At 44.4% G+C, this 23361-nt stretch overlaps 1 protein-coding gene across 7 annotated transcripts in view; it reads right to left on the bottom strand.

Moving 5' to 3' along the window:
• tbc1d23 (TBC1 domain family, member 23) overlaps nt 1-22803 on the bottom strand; it is a 65949-nt gene extending 43146 nt beyond the window's left edge. For 2 of the 7 annotated variants that reach the window (XM_036977160.2, XM_036977245.2), the window contains exons 1-4: nt 22592-22728; nt 7949-8120; nt 6134-6239; nt 327-534 (exon numbers count right to left, since the gene is read on the bottom strand). In XM_036977160.2, coding sequence (XP_036833055.1) covers nt 327-534; nt 6134-6239; nt 7949-8120; nt 22592-22629 — 524 coding nt within the window. In that variant the 5' untranslated portion in view covers nt 22630-22728. Of the gene's footprint in view, nt 1-326; nt 535-6133; nt 6240-7948; nt 8121-19919; nt 20053-22591 lie in introns of those variants that run through there. The other 5 variants (XM_090220289.1, XM_090219373.1, XM_036977209.2 and 2 more) reach the window with 5 other exon arrangements.
• Nucleotides 22804-23361: the final 558 nt, after the last annotated feature.

The following is a 23361-nucleotide window of genomic DNA, read 5'->3' as shown; positions in this document are numbered from 1 at the left end:
TCCGTGGAATGTATCTATTGTAGAGGTGTGTGTCTGTCCGTGGTATATATCTATTGTAGAGGTGTGTGTCTGTCCGTGGTATATATCTATTGTAGAGGTGTGTGTCTGTCCATGGTATATATTTATTGTAGAGGTGTGTGTCTGTCCGTGGTATATATCTATTGTAGAGGTGTGTGTCTGTCCGTGGTATATATCTATTGTAGAGGTGTGTGTCTGTCCGTGGTATATATCTATTGTAGAGGTGTGTGTCTGTCCGTGGTATATATCTATTGTAGAGGTGTGTGTCTGTCCATGGTATATATTTATTGTAGAGCTGTGTGTCTCACCGTGGGATATATTTATTCATGATGGCGTAGAAGCAGTTGTAGAGATCGGAGCGGGGCAGCTGCAGGCCCAGCAGGGGTTTGAGGAGGTGTGGCCAGGAGAGGTCAGGGGTGAAGGTGATGTTTCGGGACTTACAGTAGAACGTGATGACAGACTCTACGTCAGACACCATGTCACGTCCCTCCTCCTCCGCCACGCACCCCAGCTGGTCTGGAGACAGGAAGCAGAGACACAGGGTCAGAGGTTACAGGTCCTTACACTTAGCCTCACTGTCAGGACAAAGACAGCATGGAAACAGAGTTCAGAAAAATCATCCTGGAGTCATCTGCATCAAGCCTCTCAGAGTAGGAGTGCTGATCTAGGATTTTACATCATAATGAATAAGATGACGGGGGGGCCTGATATAGATCATTATGAATAAGATGACATGGACAGGGGGGACCTGATCTTATATCAGATGACATGGACGGGGGTGCCTGATCCTAGATCATTATGAATAAGATGACATGTACAGGGGGGGGGGGGGGGGCCTGATCCTAGATCATTATGAAAAAGATGACATGGACGGGGGTGGGGCCTGATCCTAGATCATTATGAATAAGATGACATAGACAGGGGGGGGGGCCTGATCCTAGATCATTATGAATAAGATGACATGGACAGGGGGGGGGGGGGGGGGGGGGGCTGATCCTAGATCATTATGAATAAGATGACATGAACGGGGGGGGGGGCCTGATCCTAGATCATTATGAATAATATGACATGGACGGGGGGACCTGATCCTAGATCATTATGAATAATATGACATGGACGGGGGGGGCCTGATCCTAGATCATTATGAATAAGATGACATGGACGGGGGGGGGGGCCTGATCCTAGATCATTATGAATAATATGACATGGACGGGGGGACCTGATCCTAGATCATTATGAATAATATGACATGGACGGGGGGGGCCTGATCCTAGATCATTATGAATAAGATGACATGGACGGGGGGGGGGGCCTGATCCTAGATCATTATGAAAAAGATGACATGGACGGGGGTGGGGCCTGATCCTAGATCATTATGAATAAGATGACATAGACAGGGGGGGGGCCTGATCCTAGATCATTATGAATAATATGACATGGACGGGGGGGCCTGATCCTAGATCATTATGAATAAGATGACATGGACAGGGGGGACCTGATCTTATATCAGATGACATGGACGGGGGTGGGGCCTGATCCTAGATCATTATGAATAAGATGACATGGACAGAGGGGGGGGGGGGGGGGGGCTGATCCTAGATCATTATGAATAAGATGACATGGACAGGGGGAGCCTGATCCTAGATCGGAATGAATAAGATGACATGGACAGGGGGGACCTGATCCTATATCAGATGACATGGGCAGGGGGGGGCCTGATCCTAGATCATTATGAATAAGATGACATGGACAGGGGGGGGGGGGGGCTGATCCTAGATCATTATGAATAAGATGACATGGACAGGGGGGACCTGATCCTAGATCAGAATGAATAAGATGACATGGACAGGGGGGACCTGATCCTAGATCAGAATGAATAAGATGACATGGACAGGGGGGACCTGATCTTAGATCAGATGACATGGACAGGGGGGGCCTGATCCTAGATCATTATGAATAAGATGACATGGACAGGGGGGACCTGATCCTAGATCAGAATGAATAAGATGACAAGGACTTGGGGGACCTGATCCTAGATCAGAATGAATAAGATGACATGGACTTGGGGGACCTGATCCTAGATCAGCCATCCCACCCTGATACTGGATACATATGGCCCCTAGCCAGCAGAGAACCTTTCAAGCAAATGTGTCTTGTAGAAATGGATTGAAATAAGATACTAGCAAACAAGATGCCAAAGAAAGGTCTCAGGATTGATTCTTCAACCCACTAGAACATTCTCTCCCTCAGTTTGCGTCTCTTCACTGTGGCACCATGTGCTGGCCTACTCCCGGAGGTAAGGCCTGGGGAAAGGACTGTGCAAAGCTGATGACAGCTGACAGTATCTGCATAAGACCCAAACTGTATGAGAACCCAGCTTGTGTTTGGACTTGTGTTTCTATTGTCTATTCTCAACATTACTGACAGAGCCACAGAAGACAGCATTGTGACCGAGCCACAGAAGACAGCATTGTGACCGAGCCACAGAAGACAGCATTGTGACCGAGCCACAGAAGACAGCATTGTGACCGAGCCACAGAAGACAGCATTGTGACCGAGCCACAGAAGACAGCATTGTGACCGAGCCACAGAAGACAGCATTGTGACCGAGCCACAGAAGACAGTATTGTGACCGAGCTACAGAAGACAGCATTGTGACCGAGCTATGCAAGACAAATAATTATCCATCCTATGAATTGTCTTGAGCAGGGCAGGTAGAATATAATATACTCTGAACAAAAATGTAAAGTGTTGGTCCCATGTTTCATGAGCTGAAATAAAAGATGCCAGAAATGTTCCATACGCACAATAAGCTTATTTCAAATGTGCACAAATTTGTTTACATCCCTGTTAGTGAGCATTTCTCCTTTTCCAAGACAATCCATCCACCTGACAGATGTGGTATATCAAGAAGCTGATTAAACAATGCCACAGATGTCTCGTTTTGAGGGAGCGTGCCATTGGCATGCTGACTGCAAGAATATCCTCCAGAGCGGTTGCAAGAGAATTTAATGTTAATTTCTCTAGCACAAGCCGCCTCCAACGTAATTTTAGAGAATTTGGCAGTACATCTGCCTCACAACCGCAGGCGTCGTGTGGGCGGGCAGTTTGCTGATGTCAACGTTGTGAACAGAGTGCACCATGGTGGTGGGGGTATGGTATGGGCAGGCATAAGCTAAAGACAACAAACACAATTGCATTTTATCAATGGCAATTTGAATGCACCGAGATACCGTGATGAGATCCTGAGGCCCATTGTTGTACCATTCATCCACCGCCACCACCTCATGTTTCAGCATGATAATGCACTGCACCATGTCACACAAGGATCTGTACACATTTCCTGGAAGCTGAAAATGTCCCAGTTCTTCCATGGCTTGCATACTCACCAGACATGTCACTCATTGAGCATGTTTGGGATGCTCTGGATTCACATGAGACCTGAAAATAGCTGTGCAGCGACGCTCCCCATCCAACCTGACGGAGTTTGAGAGGATCTTCAGAGAAGAATGGGAGAAACTCCCCAAATACAGGTGTACCAAGCTTGTAGCGTCATACCCAAGAAGACTCATGGCTGTAATCGCTGCCAAAAGTGCTTCAACAAAGTACTGAGTAAAAGGTTCTGAATACTTACGTAAAATGTTATATTTATTTATTAGAATTTAGCAAAAATGTTTAAAAAAAAATTTTAAAAAAGTTTTTGCTTTGTCATTATGTGGTGTTGTGTGTAGATTGATGAGGGGAAAAAAACCAATTTAATCAATTTTAGAATAAGGCTGTAATGTAACAAAATGTGCAAAAAGTCAAGGGGTCTGAATACTTTCCGTAGGCACAGTATATACAGTACCAATCAAAGGTTTGGACACTTACAGGGTTCTAGAACACCTACTCATTCCAGGGTTCTAGAACACCTACTCATTACAGGGTTCTAGAACACCTACTCATTACAGGGTTCTAGAACACCTACTCATTACAGGGTTTTTCTTTATTTTTTACTATTTTCTACATTGTAGAATAATAGTAAAGACATCAAAACTATGAAATAACACATATGGAATCAGTTAGTAACCAAAAAAAGTGCTAAACAAATCAAAATATATTTTATATTTGAGATTCTTCAAAGTAGCCACCCTTTGCCTTGATGACAGCTTTGCACTCTCTTTGCATTCTCTCAACCAGCTTCATGAGGTAGTCACCTGGAATACATTTCAATTAACAGGTGTGCCTTCTTCAAAGTTAATTTGTGGAATTTCTTTCCTTCTTTATGGGTTTGAGCCAATCAGTTGTGTTGTGACAAGGTAGGGGTGGTATACAGAAGATAGCCCCCTATTTGGTAAAATACCAAGTCCATATTATGGCAAGAACAGCTCAAATAAGCAAAGAGAAACGACAGTCAAAATGATCAAAATCCAGAAAAGAGCCACTAAATTCTACAACCACCTAAAAGGAAGTGATTCCCACCCACAGAGAGATGAACCTGGAGAAGATATCCCTAAGTAAGCTTGTCCTGGGGCTCTGTTCCCAAACACAAACAGACCCCCAGGACAGGAACACATTTAGATCCAACCAAATCATGAGAAAACAACAAGGTCAGTATTTGACACACTGAAAATAATCACACAAAAACAGAGCAAACCAGAATGCTTTTTGGCCCTAAACAGAGAATACACAGCGGCAGAATACCTGACCATTGTGACTGACCCAATATTAAGGAAAGTTTTGACTATGTACAGACTCAGTGAGCATAGACTTGCAATTGAGAAAGGCAGACCTGTAGACAGACCTGGCTCTCAAGAGAAGACAGGCTATGTGCTCACTGCCCACAAAATGAGGTGGAAACTGAGCTGCACTTCCTAACCTCCTGACAAATGTATGACCATATTAGAGAGACATATTTCACAGATCCACAATGAATTTGAAAACAACCCGTTTTTGATAAACTCCCATATCTACTGGGTGAAATACCACAGTGTGCCATCACAGCAGCAAGATGTGTGACCTATCGCCACAAAAAAAGGGCAACCAGTGAAGAACAAACAACATTGTAAATACAATCCATATTTATGCTTATTTATTTTCCCTGTTGTACTTTAACCATTTGCACATCATTACAACACTGTATATAGACATAATATGACATTTGAAATGTCTTTATTCTTTTGGAACTCTGTGAGTGTAATGTTTACTGTTAATTTTATCGCTTATTTCACTTAAATAAATACTTTGCAGAGTTCAAGTAACAGACACATCTCATCATCAACTGTTCAGAGGAGACTGCATGAATCAGGCCTTCATAGTCAAATTGCTGCATAGAAACCACTACTAAAGGACACCAATAAAAAGAGACATGCTTGGGCCAAGAAACACGAGCGGTGGATATTAGACCAGTGGAAATCTGTCCTTTGGTCCGATGAGTCCAAGTTTTAGATTTTTGGTTCCAACCGCTGTGTCTTTGTGAGACGCGGAGTAGGCGAACAGATGATCTCTGCATGTGTGGTTCCCCCCGTGAAGCATGGAGGAGGAGGTGTGATGGTGCTTTGCTGGTGACACGGTCAGTGATTTACTTACAATTCAAGGCACACTTAACCAGCATGGGTCCCATCTGGTTTGCGATTAGTGGGACTATCATTTGTTTTTTGACAGGACAATGAACCAACACACTCCAGGCTGTGTAAGGGCTATATGACCAAGAAGGAGAGTGATGGTGTGCTGCATTAGATGACCTGGCCTCCACAATCACCAAACCTCAACCCAATTGAGATGGCTTGGGGTGAGTTGGACCGCAGAAAACATGTGCTCAGCATATGTGGGAACGCCTTCAAGACTGTTGGAAAAGTATTCCAGGTAAAGCTGGTTGAGAGAATGCCAAGCTTGTGCAAAGCTGTTATCAAGGCAACGGGTGGCTATTTTGAAGAATCTGAAATATATTTGGATTTGTTTAACACTTTTTTGGTTACTACATGATTCCATATGTATTTCATAGTTTTGATGTCTTCAATACTATTCTACAATGTAGAAAATAGTAACATCCCTGGACCATGAATGAGTCGGTGTGTCCAAACCTTTGACTGGTACTGTATATATAACATAGATACTGTATGTAACAGTCACTCACCAATGAGCTGCTGGCAGCGGGTGTGTATAAGGTTCTGTTCTGGAAGATCCAGGACTCCATCCCACGAGGACAGACTGTCTCCTTTACCTGCCACATTCAGCGCAATCTGACAAAACACACCAACTAGTTAGTAGCTGACAGACGGGACCAGATCGTCAGTTGGTAGCTGACAGACGGGACCAGATCGTCAGTTGGGAGCTGACAGACGGGACCAGATCGTCAGTTGGGAGCTGACAGACGGGACCAGATCGTCAGTTGGGAGCTGACAGACGGGACCAGATCGTCAGTTGGGAGCTGACAGACGGGACCAGATCGTCAGTTGGGAGCTGACAGACGGGACCAGATCGTCAGTTGGGAGCTGACAGACGGGACCAGATCGTCAGTTGGGAGCTGACAGACGGGACCAGATCGTCAGTTGGGAGCTGACAGACGGGACCAGATCGTCAGTTGGTAGCTGACAGACGGGACCAGATCGTCAGTTGGTAGCTGACAGACGGGACCAGATCGTCAGTTGGTAGCTGACAGACGGGACCAGATCGTCAGTTGGTAGCTGACAGACGGGACCAGATCGTCAGTTGGTAGCTGACAGACGGGACCAGATCGTCAGTTGGGAGCTGACAGACGGGACCAGATCGTCAGTTGGGAGCTGACAGACGGGACCAGATCGTCAGTTGGGAGCTGACAGACGGGACCAGATCGTCAGTTGGGAGCTGACAGACGGGACCAGATCGTCAGTTGGGAGCTGACAGACGTGACCAGATCGTCAGTTGGGAGCTGACAGACAGGACCAGATCGTCAGTTGGTAGCTGACAGTTACCCCAACACACAGGAGGAGACAGACTGGGAAACTACTGAGAACCACTGATGGCTCAGAGTTGTTCCCAGTCAGGTATACCTCCTGGCTCTAGCTATGAGATATGCTATGCTAGTCTTCTGTTCTTCTCATTGAGCAGCTAATCAACAGTGGAGTGGTGTCTGCTAACGTTGGGGGTCAACAAACCAATTATCAGCTAAACAGATTAGAGATGTCCCCCCTCCCTAGTCCCTCACCCTCTGACCCTCCCTACCTAGTCCCTCACCCTCTGACCCCTCCCTAGTCACACCCCTTCCCTAGTCCCTCCCTCACCCTCTGACCCCCCCTCCCTGGACACCACCCTCTGATCCTTCTACACCCCTCCCTAGTCCCTCACCCTCTGACCCCCCTCCCTCACCCTCTGACCCCTCTACCCCCCTCCCTAGTCCCTCACCCCCTCCCTGGACACTCACCCTCTGACCCTCTCTACCTAGTCCCTCACCCTCTGACCCCCCCCCCCCCCCCCCTCACCTCCCCAACCCCCTCCCTAGTTGCACCCCCCCTCCCTGGACCCTCAACCCTCTGAACCCCCTTACCCCCCTCCCTGGTCCCTTACCCTCTGACCCCCCCACCCCCTCCCTAGTCACACTCCTTCCCTAGTCCCTCACCCTCTGACCCCCCATCCCCTTCCTTAGTCCCACCCCATTCCTAGTCCCATCTCATCCCTAATCAAATCAAATCAAGCTTTATTTATACAGCACATTTCAGACATGGAAAGCAACTCAACGTGCTTTACAGGAAAAAAATATATAAAATCAAGTCCCACGCCGCCCTAGTCCCTCACCCTGACCACCCCCTCCCTAGTCCCTCACCCTGACCACCCCCCCCCTAGTCCCTCACCCTGACCACCCCCTCCCTAGTCCCTCACCCTGACCACCCCCACCCCCACCCATTCTATCCCTAGTCTAATTCCTCCGCCTCTGTTACGGTAGGCCGAACCCACGAACCCTGACCTCGCTCACCTTCCACAGCTTGGCTCTCTGCTGGGCTGGTAGCTCCTGGACTCGAATAACCTCCCCGGCCTCTTCCCCATCCAGCCCCAGCCCTCCCCCCAACCCCAGCTCCCCCTGTATGTCCATCTCTAGCTCCAGGTCAGAGCCTCCAGAGTCCAGGGCCTCAGCCAGATCCTGATCCCTGCAGGACAGAGAAACAGCAACACTATCAGAACGACATCTAACGCCTATAAAACACACATTTTTTAGGGCAATGTTGCAAGACAGGACAAAGAACAAGGTTAGAGAACAGGACAGGTCAGACAGCAACACAGGTCAGCGCAGAGAACAAGACCGGTCAGCTCAGAGAACAAGACAGGTCAGCGCAGAGAACAAGACAGGTCAGCGCAGAGAACAAGACAGGTCAGCTCAGAGAACAAGACAGGTCAGCGCAGAGAACAAGACAGGTCAGCGCAGAGAACAAGACAGGTCAGCGCAGAGAACAAGACAGGTCAGCTCAAAGAACAAGACAGGTCAGCTCAGAGAACAAGACAGGTCAGCTCAGAGAACAAGACAGGTCAGCTCAGAGAACAAGACAGGTCAGCTCAGAGAACAAGACAGGTCAGCTCAGAGAACAAGACAGGTCAGCTCAGAGAACAAGACAGGTCAGACAGCAACACAGGACAGCTCAGAGAACAAGACAGGACAGGTCATAAAGCAAGAGAAAACAGGTCACAAAACAAGACAGGTCACAGAACAAGACAGGTCAGCTCAGAGAACAAGACAGGTCAGACAGCAACACAGGTCAGCTCAGAGAACAAGACAGGTCCGCTCAGAGAACAAGACAGGTCCGCTCAGAGATCAAGACAGGTCCGCTCAGAGATCAAGACAGGTCCGCTCAGAGATCAAGACAGGTCCGCTCAGAGATCAAGACAGGACAGGTCATAAAGCAAGACAGGTCACAGAACAAGACAGGGAAGGACACAGAACAAGACAGGACACAGAACACAGAACAAGACAGGACACAGAACAAGACAGGACACAGAAGACAGGTCACAGGACACAGGACACAGAAGACAGGTCACAGGACACAGAACAAGACAGGTCAGGCCACAGAACAAGACTGGTCAGGACACAGAACAAGACAGGTCACAGAACAAGACAGGACAGAGACCCAGACAGGACAGCTCAGAAAGCATGACAGGACAGCTCAGAAAGCATGACAGGACAGCTCAGGGAACAAGACAGGACAGGTTAGACAGCAACAAAGGAAAGGTCAGAGAGACAAACACTGTTGAACTGTTTAAATCCTACATTTTTCAGCAACGTCAATAACACTTCAATACTGATATGCTATTTGTTTGACTACTGTTTCATCTGTATACAGGGCTTTTTCAAATGTCACGAGGACGAGTCTATTTCTGTCACCACTGAGCATCAAACACATTCCAATGTAAATCAAAGCATCAGCCACAACCTGAACATTCAGTTTACAGCATGTGTCTGTCCCACTGCTAGCCAACAGATAAACACTTTACTACCGTCACATTAAAAGAGATGACAAGAGATTGGTGGGATCTCTTTCATATAGTATCTGATAGGTGTTGGAATCTGATAATACGATAGGTAAGCAGCTCAAAAGAATCAGATTGCTCAACAGAACAAGAGGAGAGTGGTCAAAGTCCCCTGCTGTTACCATGGTTTCCAGGCTGCCTGACCCTAGCAGTAGTAAGGCTAGGCTAGAAACAGTAGGCTACATTGACTTCCTGTATCAAATATGGTCTGCAGTAACTAATAGGTGTTGGAATCTGATAGGTATTTGTATTTATTACGGATCCCCACAACTCTTCCTGGTGTTCGACAAAACGTAGGCATTTTATAATTTTTTAAAAACATTACAATACATTCATTGCAGAATTCACAACACACTACGTGTGATTCCCTCCCTGTTCCATAAGGTGTATTTTTACCTGTTTTTAAATCTGATTCTACTGCTGCATCAGTTACCTGATGTGGAATAGAGTTCCATGTAGTCATGGTTCTATGTAGTACTGTGGAATAGAGTTCCATGTAGTCATGGTTCTATGTAGTACTGTGGAATAGAGTTCCATGTAGTCATGGCTCTATGTAGTACTGTGGAATAGAGTTCCATGTAGTCATGGCTCTATGTAGTACTGTGCGCCTCCCATAGTCTGTTCTGGACTTGGGAACTGTGAAGAGACCTCTGGTGGCATATGTATGGGTGTCTGACCTGTGTACTAGTGGATTAAACAAACAGCTTTGTACATTCAACATGTCAACACTTCTTACAAAAACAAGTAGTCAATCTCTCTTCCACTTTGAGCCAGGAGAGATTGACATGCATGTCATTAATATTAGCTCTCCGTGTACTTTTAGGGCCAGCCGTGCTGCCCTGTTCTGAGTCAATTGCAATTTTCCTAAGTCTCTCTTTGTGGCACCTGACCACATGACTGAACAGTAAGTAGTCCAGGTGTGACAAAACCAGGGCCTGTAGGACCTGCCTTGTTGATAGTGTTATTAAGAAGGTAGAAACTAGGGCTTGTAGGACCTGCCTTGTTGATAGTGTTGTTAAGAAGGTAGAAACTAGGGCCTGTAGGTCCTGCCTTGTTGATAGTGTTGTTAATAAGGTAGAAACTAGGACCTGTAGAACCTGTCTTGTTGATAATGTTGTTAAGAAGGCAGAGCATCGCTTTATTATGGACAGACTTCTCCCCATCTTAGCTACTACTGCATCAATATGTTTTGACCATGACAGTTTACAATCCAGGGTTAATCCAAGAAGTTTAGTCTCCTCAATTTGCTCAATTTCCACATTATTCATTACAAGATGTAGTTGAGGTTTAGGGTTTAGTGAATGATTTGTCCCAAATACAATGATTTTAGTTTTGGAAATATTTAGGACTAATTTATTGCTTGCCACCCACTCTGAAAGTAACTGCAGCTCTTTGTTGAGTGTTGCAGTCATTTCAGTCGCTGTAGTAGCTGAGGTGTAAAGTGTTGAGTCATCTCTATACATAGACACACTGGCTTTACTCAAAGCCAGTGGCATGTCATTAGTAAAGAATGAAAAATGCAAGGGGCCTAAACAGCTACCCTGGGGAATTCCTGATTCTAACTGGATTATGTTTGAGAGGCTTCCATTAAAGAACACCCTCTGTGTTCTGTTAGACAGGTAACTCTTTATCCACATTATAGCAGGGGGTGTAAAGCCATAACACATACGTTTTTCAATTAGCAGACTATGATCGATAATGTCAAAAGCTGCACTGAAGACAGCCCCACAATCTTTTTATCATCAATTTCTCTCAGCCAATCATCAGTTGTTAAATGTCCTTCCCTATATGCGTGCTGAAAGTCTGTTAGCATTGTATCTGGTAAAACACAATTTTCCCCAGAAGTTTACTAAGAGTTGGTAACAGGGTGATTGGTCGGCTATTTGAGCCAGTAAAGGGGCTTTACTATTCTTAGGTAGCGGAATGACTTTCGCTTCCCTCCAGGCCTGAGGGCACATGCTCTCTAGAAGGCTTAAATTGAAGATATGGCAAATAGGAGTGGCAATATCGTCCACTATTATACTCAAACATTTTCCATCCAGATTGTCAGACCCCGGTGGCTTGTCATTGTTGATAGACAACAATGATTTTTTCACCTCTTCCACAGACTTTACTGAACTCAAATGTACAATTCTTGTATTCCATAATTTGGTCCGATATACTTGGATGTGTAGTGTCAGTGTTTGTTGCTGGCGTGTCATCCCTAAGTTTGTTAATCTTGCCAATGAAAAAAAAAATTAAAGTAGTTAGCAATATCAGTGGGTTTTGTGATAAATTATCCATCTGATTCAATGAATGATGGAGCAGAGTTGGCTTTTTTCGCCCAAAATGTCATTTAAGGTGCTCCAAAGCTTTTTACTATCATTCATCTTTGTTTCATAGTATGGTTTCTTTTTATTTAGTTTTGTCACATCACTTCTTAATTTGCAGTACATTTGCCAATCAGTTGGGCTGCCAGACTTAATTGCAATACCTTTTGCCTCATTCCTCTCAACCATACAATTTTTCAATTCCTCATCAATCCACAGGGATTTAACAGTTTTTACAGTAATTTTCTTAATGGGTTCATGCTTATTAGTAACTGGGATAAGCAATTTCATAAATGCGTCAAGTGCAGTGGCTGGTTGCTCCTCATTACACACCACCGACCAGCAAATATTCGTCACATCATCAACATATGAATCACTACAAAAGCTATAAAGAAGCAGATTGCTCTACAGAGCAAGAGGAGACCATTTTAAAAACAGGAAGGCAATAAAGCCTACCGTTTCTATTCTGCTGCATTAGGATAGTACTGAGGAAGGGACTGAGACTAAAGCCACTGTCACAGCATACTTCAACCTATTACATGGAAAATATATTGTCAAACATCGTAGTAATTAAATCATCTTTCGTTTCTCAGATATATTCCGCAAATGTAATCCTAGCTTGAGACTTAACTTTTTTTTAATTTTTTTTTTTTCCTTCATTTTTGATTTACTCTTTTTATTATTATATACATTTAAAAAAAAATTTTGTAGGCTGAATAATAACAATAAAAACGTGAATATTAATTTAAAAAAATATATGAATAATATAACATGAATAATAACAATAATATGAATAATAATATTGCTCCATCCATCTGCCCAGAGGAGAAATAGCGGTATCTTTTTCCCCTCTCCAATCCACTACAAAGCAGGATGAACAGTGACATGGAGGTCATTGTTCAACCTGCCTGCTGCCCAGGGACTCCGCTCTTCTGTTACATAAAGCAGACAGACAGACAGACCTGGGAAATGGGCAGATGGGAAATACAGACACTGCATAATATGTGCAAGTAAACATTAGCACAAAGCTCAGGTACTGTATAGTAGATCTAACCCTAGATACTGTACAGTAGACCAAATCGTATGTCACATGCGCCGAACACAACAAGTGTAGACATTACAGTGAAAAGCTTACTTACAAGCCCTTAACTTCTTCAATATAGGGGGCGCTCTTTTAATTTTTGGATGAAAAACGTTCCCGTTTTAAACAAGATATTTTGTCACGAAAAGATGCTCGACTATGCATATAATTGACAGCTTTGGAAAGAAAACACTCTGACGTTTCCAAAACTGCAAAGATATTGTCTGTGAGTGCCACAGAACTGATGTTACAGAAAAAAACCCAGATAAAAATACAATCAGGAAGTGCCGCATTTTTTGAAACCGCCTCATGGCAATGACTCCTTATATGGCTGTGGAGGAGCTAGGAGTCAGCTTACCTTTTCCACGTTTTCCCCAAGGTGTCTGCAGCATTGTGACGTATTTGTAGGCATATCATTGGAAGATTGACCATAAGAGACTACATTTACCAGGTGGTCGCTTGGTGTCCTCCGTCGCAATTATTGCGTAATCCTCAGCTGCAGTATTTTTCCGTTTTCTTCTGATGCGAAGCCAGCTGCCACCACTGATAGATTATCGAATAGATATGTGAAAAACACCTTGAGGATCGATTCTAAACAACGTTTGCCATGTTTCTGTCGATATTATGGAGCTAATTTGGAAAAAAGTTTGGCATTATAAGTGACTGCATTTTCGTTTTTTTTTTCTTAGCCAAACGTGATGAACTTAACGGAGCTATTTCTCTTACACAAATAATATTTTTGGAAAAAAATGAACATTTGCTACCTAACTGAGAGTCTCGTCATTGAAAACATCCAAAGTTCTTCAAAGGTAAATGATTTCATTTGAATGCTTTTCTTGTTTTTGTGAAAATGTTGCCTGCTGAATGCTAGGCTTAATGCTATGCTATCAATACTTTGGTTAAAGCATATTTTGAAAATCTGAGATGACAGTGTTGTTAACAAAAAGCTAAGCTTGTGTGTCAATATATTTATTTCATTTGCGATTTTCATGAATAGGAAACGTTGCGTTATGGTAATGAGCTTGAGGCTATGATTACGCTCCCGGATACGGGGTTGCTCGACGCTAGAGGTTAACCAACAATGCAGTTAAGAAAAATACCTAAAAAGAAATAAAAGTAACATGATTAAACAGCAGCAGTAAAATAACAATAGCGAGGCTATATACAGGGTATTACGGTACAGAGTCAATGTGGAGGCTATATACAGGGTATTACGGTACAGAGTCAATGTGGAGGCTATATACAGGGTATTACGGTACAGAGTCAATGTGGAGACTATATACAGGGTGTTACGGTACAGAGTCAATGTGGAGGCTATATACAGGGGTGTTACGGTACAGAGTCAACGTGGAGGCTATATACAGGGGGTACCGGTACAGAGTCAATGTGGAGGCTATATACAGGGTGTTACGGTACAGAGTCAATGTGGAGGCTATATACAGGGTATTACAGTACAGAGTCAATGTGGAGACTATATACAGGATATTACGGTACAGAGTCAATGTGGAGACTATATACAGGGTGTTACGGTACAGGGTGTTACGATACAGAGTCGATGAGGAGGCTATACAGGGAGTACCGGTACAGAGTCGATGTGGAGACTATATACAGGGTGTTACGGTACAGAGTCGATGTGGAGGCTATATGCAGGGTATTACGGTACAGAGTCAATTTGGAGGCTATATACAGGGTATTACGGTACAGAGTCAATGTGGAGGCTATATACAGGGTATTACGGTACAGAGTCAATGTGGAGGCTATATACAGGGAGTTACGGTACAGAGTCAATGTGGAGGCTATATACAGGGGGTACTGGTACAGAGTCAATGTGGAGGCTATATACAGGGTGTTACGGTACAGAGTCAATGTGGAGGCTATATACAGGGGGTACCGGTACAGAGTCAATGTGGAGGCTATATACAGGGGGTACCGGTACAGAGTCAATGTGGAGGCTATATACAGGGGGTACCGTTACAGAGTCAATGTGGAGGCTATATACAGGGGGTACCGGTACAGAGTCAATGTGGAGGCTATATATAGGGGGTACCGGTACAGAGTCAATGTGGAGGCTATATACAGGGGGTACCGGTACAGAGTCAATGTGGAGGCTATATACAGGGGGTACCGGTACAGAGTCAATGTGGAGGCTATATACAGGGGGTACCGGTACAGAGTCAATGTGGAGGCTATATACAGGGGGTACCGGTACAGAGTCAATGTGGAGGCTATATACAGGGGGTACCGGTACAGAGTCAATGTGGAGGCTATATACAGGGTATTACGGTACAGAGTCAATGTGGAGGCTATATACAGGGTATTACAGTACAGAGTCAATGTGGAGGCTATATACAGGGTATTACGGTACAGAGTCAATGTGGAGGCTATATACAGGGTGTTACGGTACAGAGTCAATGTGGAGGCTATATACAGGGGGTACCGGTACAGAGTCAATGTGGAGGCTATATACAGGGGGTACCGGTACAGAGTCAATGTGGAGGCTATATACAGGGGGTACCGGTACAGAGTCAATGTGGAGGCTATATACAGGGTATTACAGTACAGAGTCAATGTGGAGGCTATATACAGGGTATTACGGTACAGAGTCAATGTGGAGGCTATATACAGGGTGTTACGGTACAGAGTCAATGTGGAGGCTATATACAGGGGGTACCGGTACAGAGTCAATGTGGAGGCTATATACAGCGGGTACCGGTACAGAGTCAATGTGGAGGCTATATACAGGTATTTGAAGAATCTCACTTTTTTGGTTACTACATGATTCCATATGTGTTAATATCATAGTTTTGATGTCTTCACTATTATAATAAATTAGCAGTGGGGAGGGGAGTGCTGAGGAGTATTTCTGGGGGTGTGCCCCTGCCCAGTCATGTGAAATCCATAGATTAGGGCCTAATGCATTTATTTCAATTGACTGATTTCCTTACATGAACTGTAACTCAGTAAAATCTTTGAAAATGTTGCACGTTGCGTTTATATTTTTGTTCAGTATAATAAAGCCTAATATCACACAAGCCATTTTAGCATTTGAATGTTTAAGGTCCAGCGCAGATGTGCAAGATCAGGAACAGGCCGCCTACCTGGCATTGGTCAGCGTGTTGGGAACAGTGCTCAGATTGACTAGGTTACTGGAGCTGGGTGTAGTGCTCAGATTGACTAGGTTACTGGAGCTGGGTGTAGTGCTCAGATTGACTAGGTTACTGGAGCTGGGTGTAGTGCTCAGATTGACTAGGTTACTGGAGCTGGGTGTAGTGCTCAGATTGACTAGGTTACTGGAGCTGGGTGTAGTGCTCAGATTGACTAGGCTACTGGAGCTGGGTGTAGTGCTCAGTTTGACTAGGTTACTGGAGCTGGGTGTAGTGCTCAGATTGACTAGGTTACTGGAGCTGGGTGTAGTGCTCAGATTGACTAGGTTACTGGAGCTGGGTGTAGTGCTCAGATTGACTAGGTTACTGGAGCTGGGTGTAGTGCTCAGATTGACTAGGTTACTGGAGCTGGGTGTAGTGCTCAGATTGACTAGGTTACTGGAGCTGGGTGTAGTGCTCAGATTGACTAGGTTACTGGAGCTGGGTGTAGTGCTCAGATTGACTAGGTTACTGGAGCTGGGTGTAGTGCTCAGATTGACTAGGTTACTGGAGCTGGGTGTAGTGCTCAGATTGACTAGGTTACTGGAGCTGGGTGTAGTGCTCAGATTGACTAGGTTACTGGAGCTGGGTGTAGTGCTCAGATTGACTAGGTTACTGGAGCTGGGTGTAGTGCTCAGATTGACTAGGTTACTGGAGCTGGGTGTAGTGCTCAGATTGACTAGGTTACTGGAGCTGGGTGTAGTGCTCAGATTGACTAGGCTACTGGAGCTGGGTGTAGTGCTCAGATTGACTAGGCTACTGGAGCTGGGTGTAGTGCTCAGATTGACTAGGCTACTGAAGCTGGGTGTAGTGCTCAGATTGACTAGGCTACTGGAGCTGGGCACAGTGCTCAGATTGCCTAGGCTACTGATATTGCCTGGAGTTGTTCGGCATGCTTTAAATGACTTGTAGACCAATGACTGTCAACGTAGTTACACGCTTAGTGCGGTTTGGGGTTCACCGACCCAGGCACTTGTATTAAACATTTGAATCGGGGACCGATTTGTGAATCTTTACATCCCTAGACACAACCCGTCCTTATTAGCATGATTCCCTCCCTGTTACAACAGACACAACCTGTCCTTATTAGCATGATTCCCTCCCTGTTGCAACAGACACAACCCGTCCTTATTAGCATGATTCCCTCCCTGTTACAACAGACACAACCTGTCCTTATTAGCATGATTCCCTCCCTGTTACAACAGACACAACCCGTCCTTATTAGCATGATTCCCTCCCTGTTACAACAGACACAACCTGTCCTTATTAGCATGATTCCCTCCCTGTTACAACAGACACAACCCGTCCTTATTAGCATGATTCCCTCCCTGTTACAACAGACACAACCTGTCCTTATTAGCATGATTCCCTCCCTGTTACAACAGACACAACCTGTCCTTATTAGCATGATTCCCTCCCTGTTGCAACAGACACAACCCGTCCTTATTAGCATGATTCCCTCCCTGTTACAACAGACACAACCTGTCCTTTTTAGCATGATTCCCTCCCTGTTACAACAGACACAACCGTCCTTATTAGCATGATTCCCTCCCTGTTACAACAGACACAACCAGTCCTCGTGATTCCCTCCCAACAGTGATTTCCTGCCGGATAGACTGTGTCTCTGTTCTCCCTGCTCATGAACAGTGTCTTTGTAACCATATAAATAATGACCAGAAGGAAGGATACTGAAATGAATGGATTAACCAGGGCTCATTCTATGTGAAAGGTAGCCCAAGAAGTTCTCTTAAGGAGTCTACTGTTACTTCCTAAGGTCCAAGTACCTTATATGTTCTGTTCAGAGGTAGACTGGCTCTGGCAGACAAAACAGACAAATTCTCCATCTAAACGTGAATGAATTCTCAATTGTGATACGATTCTAGAAACATAAAGCCCTTTAATTTTATATCACAAACAATTTCACAGGTGTAGACTAACAGAGACAACAATGCAGAGATGCAAAATATAAAAATTATAGAAAAAGTAAAACGCGTAATAATAAAAGCAATAATTGGTGGTGAGTTGGTGGTTGAAGATGTCCCTCTAGTGGTGTGGGGGCTGTGCTTTGTGGGTGGGGTTATATCCTTCCTGTTTGGCCCTGTCCGGGGATGTCCTCGGGTGGGGCCACAGTGTCTCCTGACCCCTCCTGTCTCAGCCTCCAGTATTTATGCTGCAGTAGTTTATGTGTCGGGGGGCTAGGGTCAGTTTGTTATATCTGGAGTACATCTCCGGTCCTATTCGGTGTCCTGTGTGAATTTAAGTGTGCTCTCTCTAATTCTCTCTTTCTTTCTCTCACTCGGAGGACCTGAGCCCTAGGACCATGCCTCAGGACTACCTGACATGATGACTCCTTGCTGTCCCCAGTCCACCTGGCCGTGCTGCTGCTCCAGTTTCAACTGTTCTGCCTTATTATTATTATTCGACCATGCTGGTCATTTATGAACATTTGAACATCTTGGCCATGTTCTGTTATAATCTCCACCCGGCACAGCCAGAAGAGGACTGGCCACCCCACATAGCCTGATTCCTCTCTAGGTTTCTTCCTAGGTTTTGGACTTTCTAGGGAGTTTTTCCTAGCCACCATGCTTCTACACCTGCATTGCTTGCTGTTTGGGGTTTTAGGCTGGGTTTCTGTACAGCACTTTGAGATATCAGCTGATGTACGAAGGGCTATATAAATAAATTTGATTTACAGGGGTATTGGGTAATAACATGGCTAATAGTACCGAGTCAATGTACAGGGGTATGGGGTAATAACATGGCTACCAGTACCAAGTCAATGTACAGGGGTATGGGGTAATACCACCTTGCACACTCTTACCTGCATCTAGCTGATCTGGGGTGTAATCATTAGAACAAGTATTTCTTTCCCCGTTTCAGAGGAGGATGGAAAATAGCTGTCCTCCGGCTACACCATGGTGCTACCCTAGAGAGTGCTCGAGGCTACTATTTTTTTTGCTAACAATGTTTCCAAAACCGTACCGTAAGAAATGCATGTTCACATACAGACTGAGTGTCGGGCTCTTAACTAAAGTCCCCTGGGGAGAAGATGCCTCCATCAATAGGCGCTCAAGGTAGTTAGCATCTATCAATGGGGAAAATGAATGGCATCATTTGCCTACAGTACGCTGGTTGACACATATACAGAGCTTGTTGGAATGTCCTTCACTTTACTATAATGACAAGAGGAACACATTTAGCAGCCTGTCTTTACACTATCCTGATTCCTGACCAAGCTGATGAAGGTCATTGTTCGGATAAGGGCTGAGCAGTACACCATATTTTAATATATACCAGTATTGATTCAAGAACTGGTTTCAGTTTTTACTTTACCTTCTATAACTGTATTTGAATGTTTGGTTTGTTAAATGTCATATGCAACTCCAGCGCAGTGAGTTTTTATAGTTTACTTCCGTTTGCTACTTGAGTCATTTCTCCCCCTCTCCTACTGCATGCTGCTAACCACACCAAGCCCTGCATCACTCAAGGAGAGAGCAGGTACTCGACCAGAGCCACCAGCACTTTCTTGCCGTTCACTCCGCATGGTCAGATGGATGCAACAATGTCGGTGACCTGCTGCTTTCCACAAGCCTTCTAGAATCACACTGTATTCAGTATTTTACTGTCTCCAAACTACTGTCATCTAGTTTATTTTCTTAGCAAGGTGTTGGGAAAAATAAATTGTGTTAATGCTAATCGCTAGTTAGCTGGCAAGCTAGCTTGCTAAATATACGTAGCTAGTTAGCTAATACGGCCTGGTACCAGTGCAGGCCTAGATAAGATACTGTTGTACAAAAATGCTTATCAGAGAGGAATAGGTAAGCATGAATATGTTGGTTAGCTAGTTAGCTATATGACATAAGAAATCATGTAATGTAACATAATTAGGGTCACCTGGAAACACTGACCAACACTTTGGTTCCACTTTGGCTTATTCAGTCATTCGTTGTCAAACAACAATGTACTCAAGGCGGCAGGGTAGCCTAGTGGTTAGAGCGTTGGACTAGTAACCAGAAGGTTGACTTGCCTGGTTAAATAAAGGTAAAATAAAAAAAATTAAAAGGTGCTTCTCCCACTACATTCCAAGTATAGAATTATAATCACTATATTTCCACGATTCCACCAATTAACTAGTCCTAGATGTTTTGCCCATACCATGCTGCGTGGTACAATGTGAAAATGATAAGTGCAGGAAATGCAGAAAATAATTTTTGCTTCGAGCTGGATTGAACAGTATAAATGGAGAAAGGCCCATTGAAATCACTATAATTGATGTGTGATCCTGCCTGGGGAAATTAGATACCTAGAAAGCATACCTAGAACATTATTCAAACACATAAAATACTGTCATACCGTCAAAAATATCATGAAATTATATTTGATACATATCGCCCTGCATAAAAATGTGATTTGACTGATGTTTAGCTGGATCAGGAACAGCTCCACAGGCATAAAACACTCCCCAGTATCTGTGCGTTACATGTGACCAGACCGCATGTTCATTTTGTCCACCCACACCAGACGCAATCAGGACACGCAGGTTGAAATATCAAAACCAACTATATTAATTTGGGGATAGGTTGAAACACATGAAACATTCATGGACATTTAGCTAGCTAGCTTGCTGTTGCTAGCTAATTTGTCTTGGGATATAAACATTGGGTTGTTATTTTACCTGAAATGCACAAGGTCCTCTACTCTGACAATTAATCCCCAGATAAAAGGGTAAACCAAGTTATTTTCTAGTAATCTCTCTTCCTTCTTCTTCTTCTTTGGACTTATATGGCGGTTGACAACAGACTTTAAGGTGCATCACCCCCACCACCTGGACTGGAGTGTGAACCTCAGTTAATCTTTCAATCACCCACGTGGGTATATGCTCCTCAAAACCAATGAGGAGATGGGAGAGGCGGGACTTTCAGTGCATCATGCGTCACAATTAGAACCAAGTTCTATTTTAGCGCTTGGCTACGCAGACGCGAACAAGCAGGGTGGATGCAATGATTGAATAACATGCATTGGTAAATTTATTTTACGACGCGAGCGGTGTGGTCAGCATGTTAGAGATGTCGACGATGAGTATGACATGTCTGGTCTCTAATGCCGCATTCAGAACATTTGGGAACTCTGAAAAATACGAGGACAAATCATGACATCAGTGATCTTCAGGTCAGGAATTCAGAGCTCTAGAAAGAGGACCGAGTTGGATTTTTCCCCCAGTCAGGCTTGTTTTTTTCCGAGTTCCCAGTTGTTTTGAACGTGGCGCAACGCAGAGGAAGCTTCAATTCAAAATAAATTGGACAGCTCTGCATGCATTATAATGTAGAAATACATTCGTTATTCACCAAATATAGAGTATCACTGAGCAACCATCTTAATTTAGTGCCCATTACGTATGTACTTCCAAAAAAAAGTATAAAGTAACCGAAAAAAACCCAACCTATTTTGCACCTCCAATTGCTGCCAGACTTCACTCATTACTGCCACACAGGTCAGAAGTCTTCAACAGTCAGTTAAGAACAATTCTTATTTACAATGATGGCCTACCCCGGCCAAACCCGGACGACGCTGGGCCAATTGTGTGCCACCCAATGGGACTCCCAAACATGGACGGATGTGGTACAGCCTGGATTCGAACCAGGGACTGACCTCTTGCACTGAGATGCAGTGCCTTAGACTGCGCCACTCGGAAGCCCAAAATGTATACCTTTTTTGGAAGTACATACCAGCCGTAATGGGAGCAAAACTCCAGCAGAGCTGTCTAATGGGAGTTTGAATCGGAACTTCGTGGGCGTCAGAGACCAGACACGTCATACACATTCAGCGTCGACATCTCTAGCTGCTTTCAAGACAACTAGAAACTCGGAAATAACAGAGGTCAAATCATGACGTCGGTGATCTTCAGGTTGGAATGTCATAGCTCTATAAAGATGCCCGAGTTTCCGACGTCACGTTCGAAACAAATCCTCAGTCGGAGTTCTTTTTTTCCCCGAGTTCCCAGTTGTTTTAAACGCACTAAAATCGGAGATTTCTGAGTTCCCAGTTGTTTTGAACGCGGCATAACGCACAGATACTGTGGCAGCCAGAACCTCACTTCACAGCCATTAGGACAACTTTGGTGATAGGGGATGAGTGGCTACTGTTGACAATAGAAAAAAAAATAATTAAGCCACAACCTCTCGAGTCTACAGCTAGCTAGCTAACGTTAGCAACATTTACATCAAAATCCTAAACAATACCAGCAGTGTCGCTCAGGAATGACAACACTAGTTGTTGTTGTAGCTAGCTAGTATTGCAAACAATGGTTATCGAATTGCCTAGCTACTTTCTTGTGAAAGCCTACCTAGACTAACGAAACGTTAGCTGGGCTGTTTCAGATGAGAGCATCGCTCGATCTTCGGCTAGTAGCTAATCGATACAGTCCAAAACCATCATCACCCCAGAACGGCAACCTACTTTTCCCAGATGTAACGTAGCTAACAAATATTGTTTTATATTATGAAAATACTGATTCAACTGATGTCATAAGTATCTCTGACAACAGTGACAATTATATTTAATCTTACCAGCTGCCTTCAAGAACTTCCTCCACTGCATCCGCCATTGCTGTGTTGACGTCAACGTCAAAATTGCCGTCCAGAAGAGCATGGAGAGGATTCGATTAATGCCGAGGACCTTCCCAGGTTGAACTTGGTTAGCGTTGGTCGCGTTCGTTTTGGAACCGGGCTGCCTCCGGGCAATGAGCCAGGGTCCCCGTTTTGGCAGGCAACGAAGTCGCCTCAAAACAAAAGTGATGTAGGTTAAGTATGTAGAGTAATGAGTAGGATTCTGTGTTTTCACATGTAAAAGTAATAAGTGATAAGCATGCTTTATCTACCTTTATCAGACAATGAAAACAAAACTATATTTTAATGAAAATATATGTATGTTTCTGAGCGATGCATCATGCTGCGTTTTTGATAACATGACCCAGCAGCGCACTGTTCGATTTGGAAAGCGCTCCTCCCTCACCGCTTCTGATGATTCACGCCATAGCCCGGTACACCACAGTTCAGCTTAATCGAATTCCCTCATTGTGTGGCGAAGGGTGAGAAGGCCACTTGTTGCCTCCCTTTCTCTCTAAAATTACTATTAATTAAATTATGACCCTTTTATAACAACACAGTTAGTTTTGCCTCTCTTGGACATTCTCTCTGAGAAAATATAAAACATAACTGGTCAGTTGGTCACAAACACACAGAAACCGGCAGAAAGACACGTAGACAGACACATGCAATTCTGACTGTCTAAACACTTTTCCCGCAACCCCCCTACCCCAAAACACTTGTAATTATGT

The sequence above is a fragment of the Oncorhynchus mykiss genome, chromosome 1 (genome assembly GCF_057628025.1).
Source record: "Oncorhynchus mykiss isolate SJ-2025 chromosome 1, ASM5762802v1, whole genome shotgun sequence".
Classification (NCBI taxonomy): Eukaryota; Metazoa; Chordata; class Actinopteri; order Salmoniformes; family Salmonidae; genus Oncorhynchus; species Oncorhynchus mykiss.
Note: the sequence above shows the minus strand (reverse complement) of the source record. Positions and strands in the feature narration are given on the sequence as shown.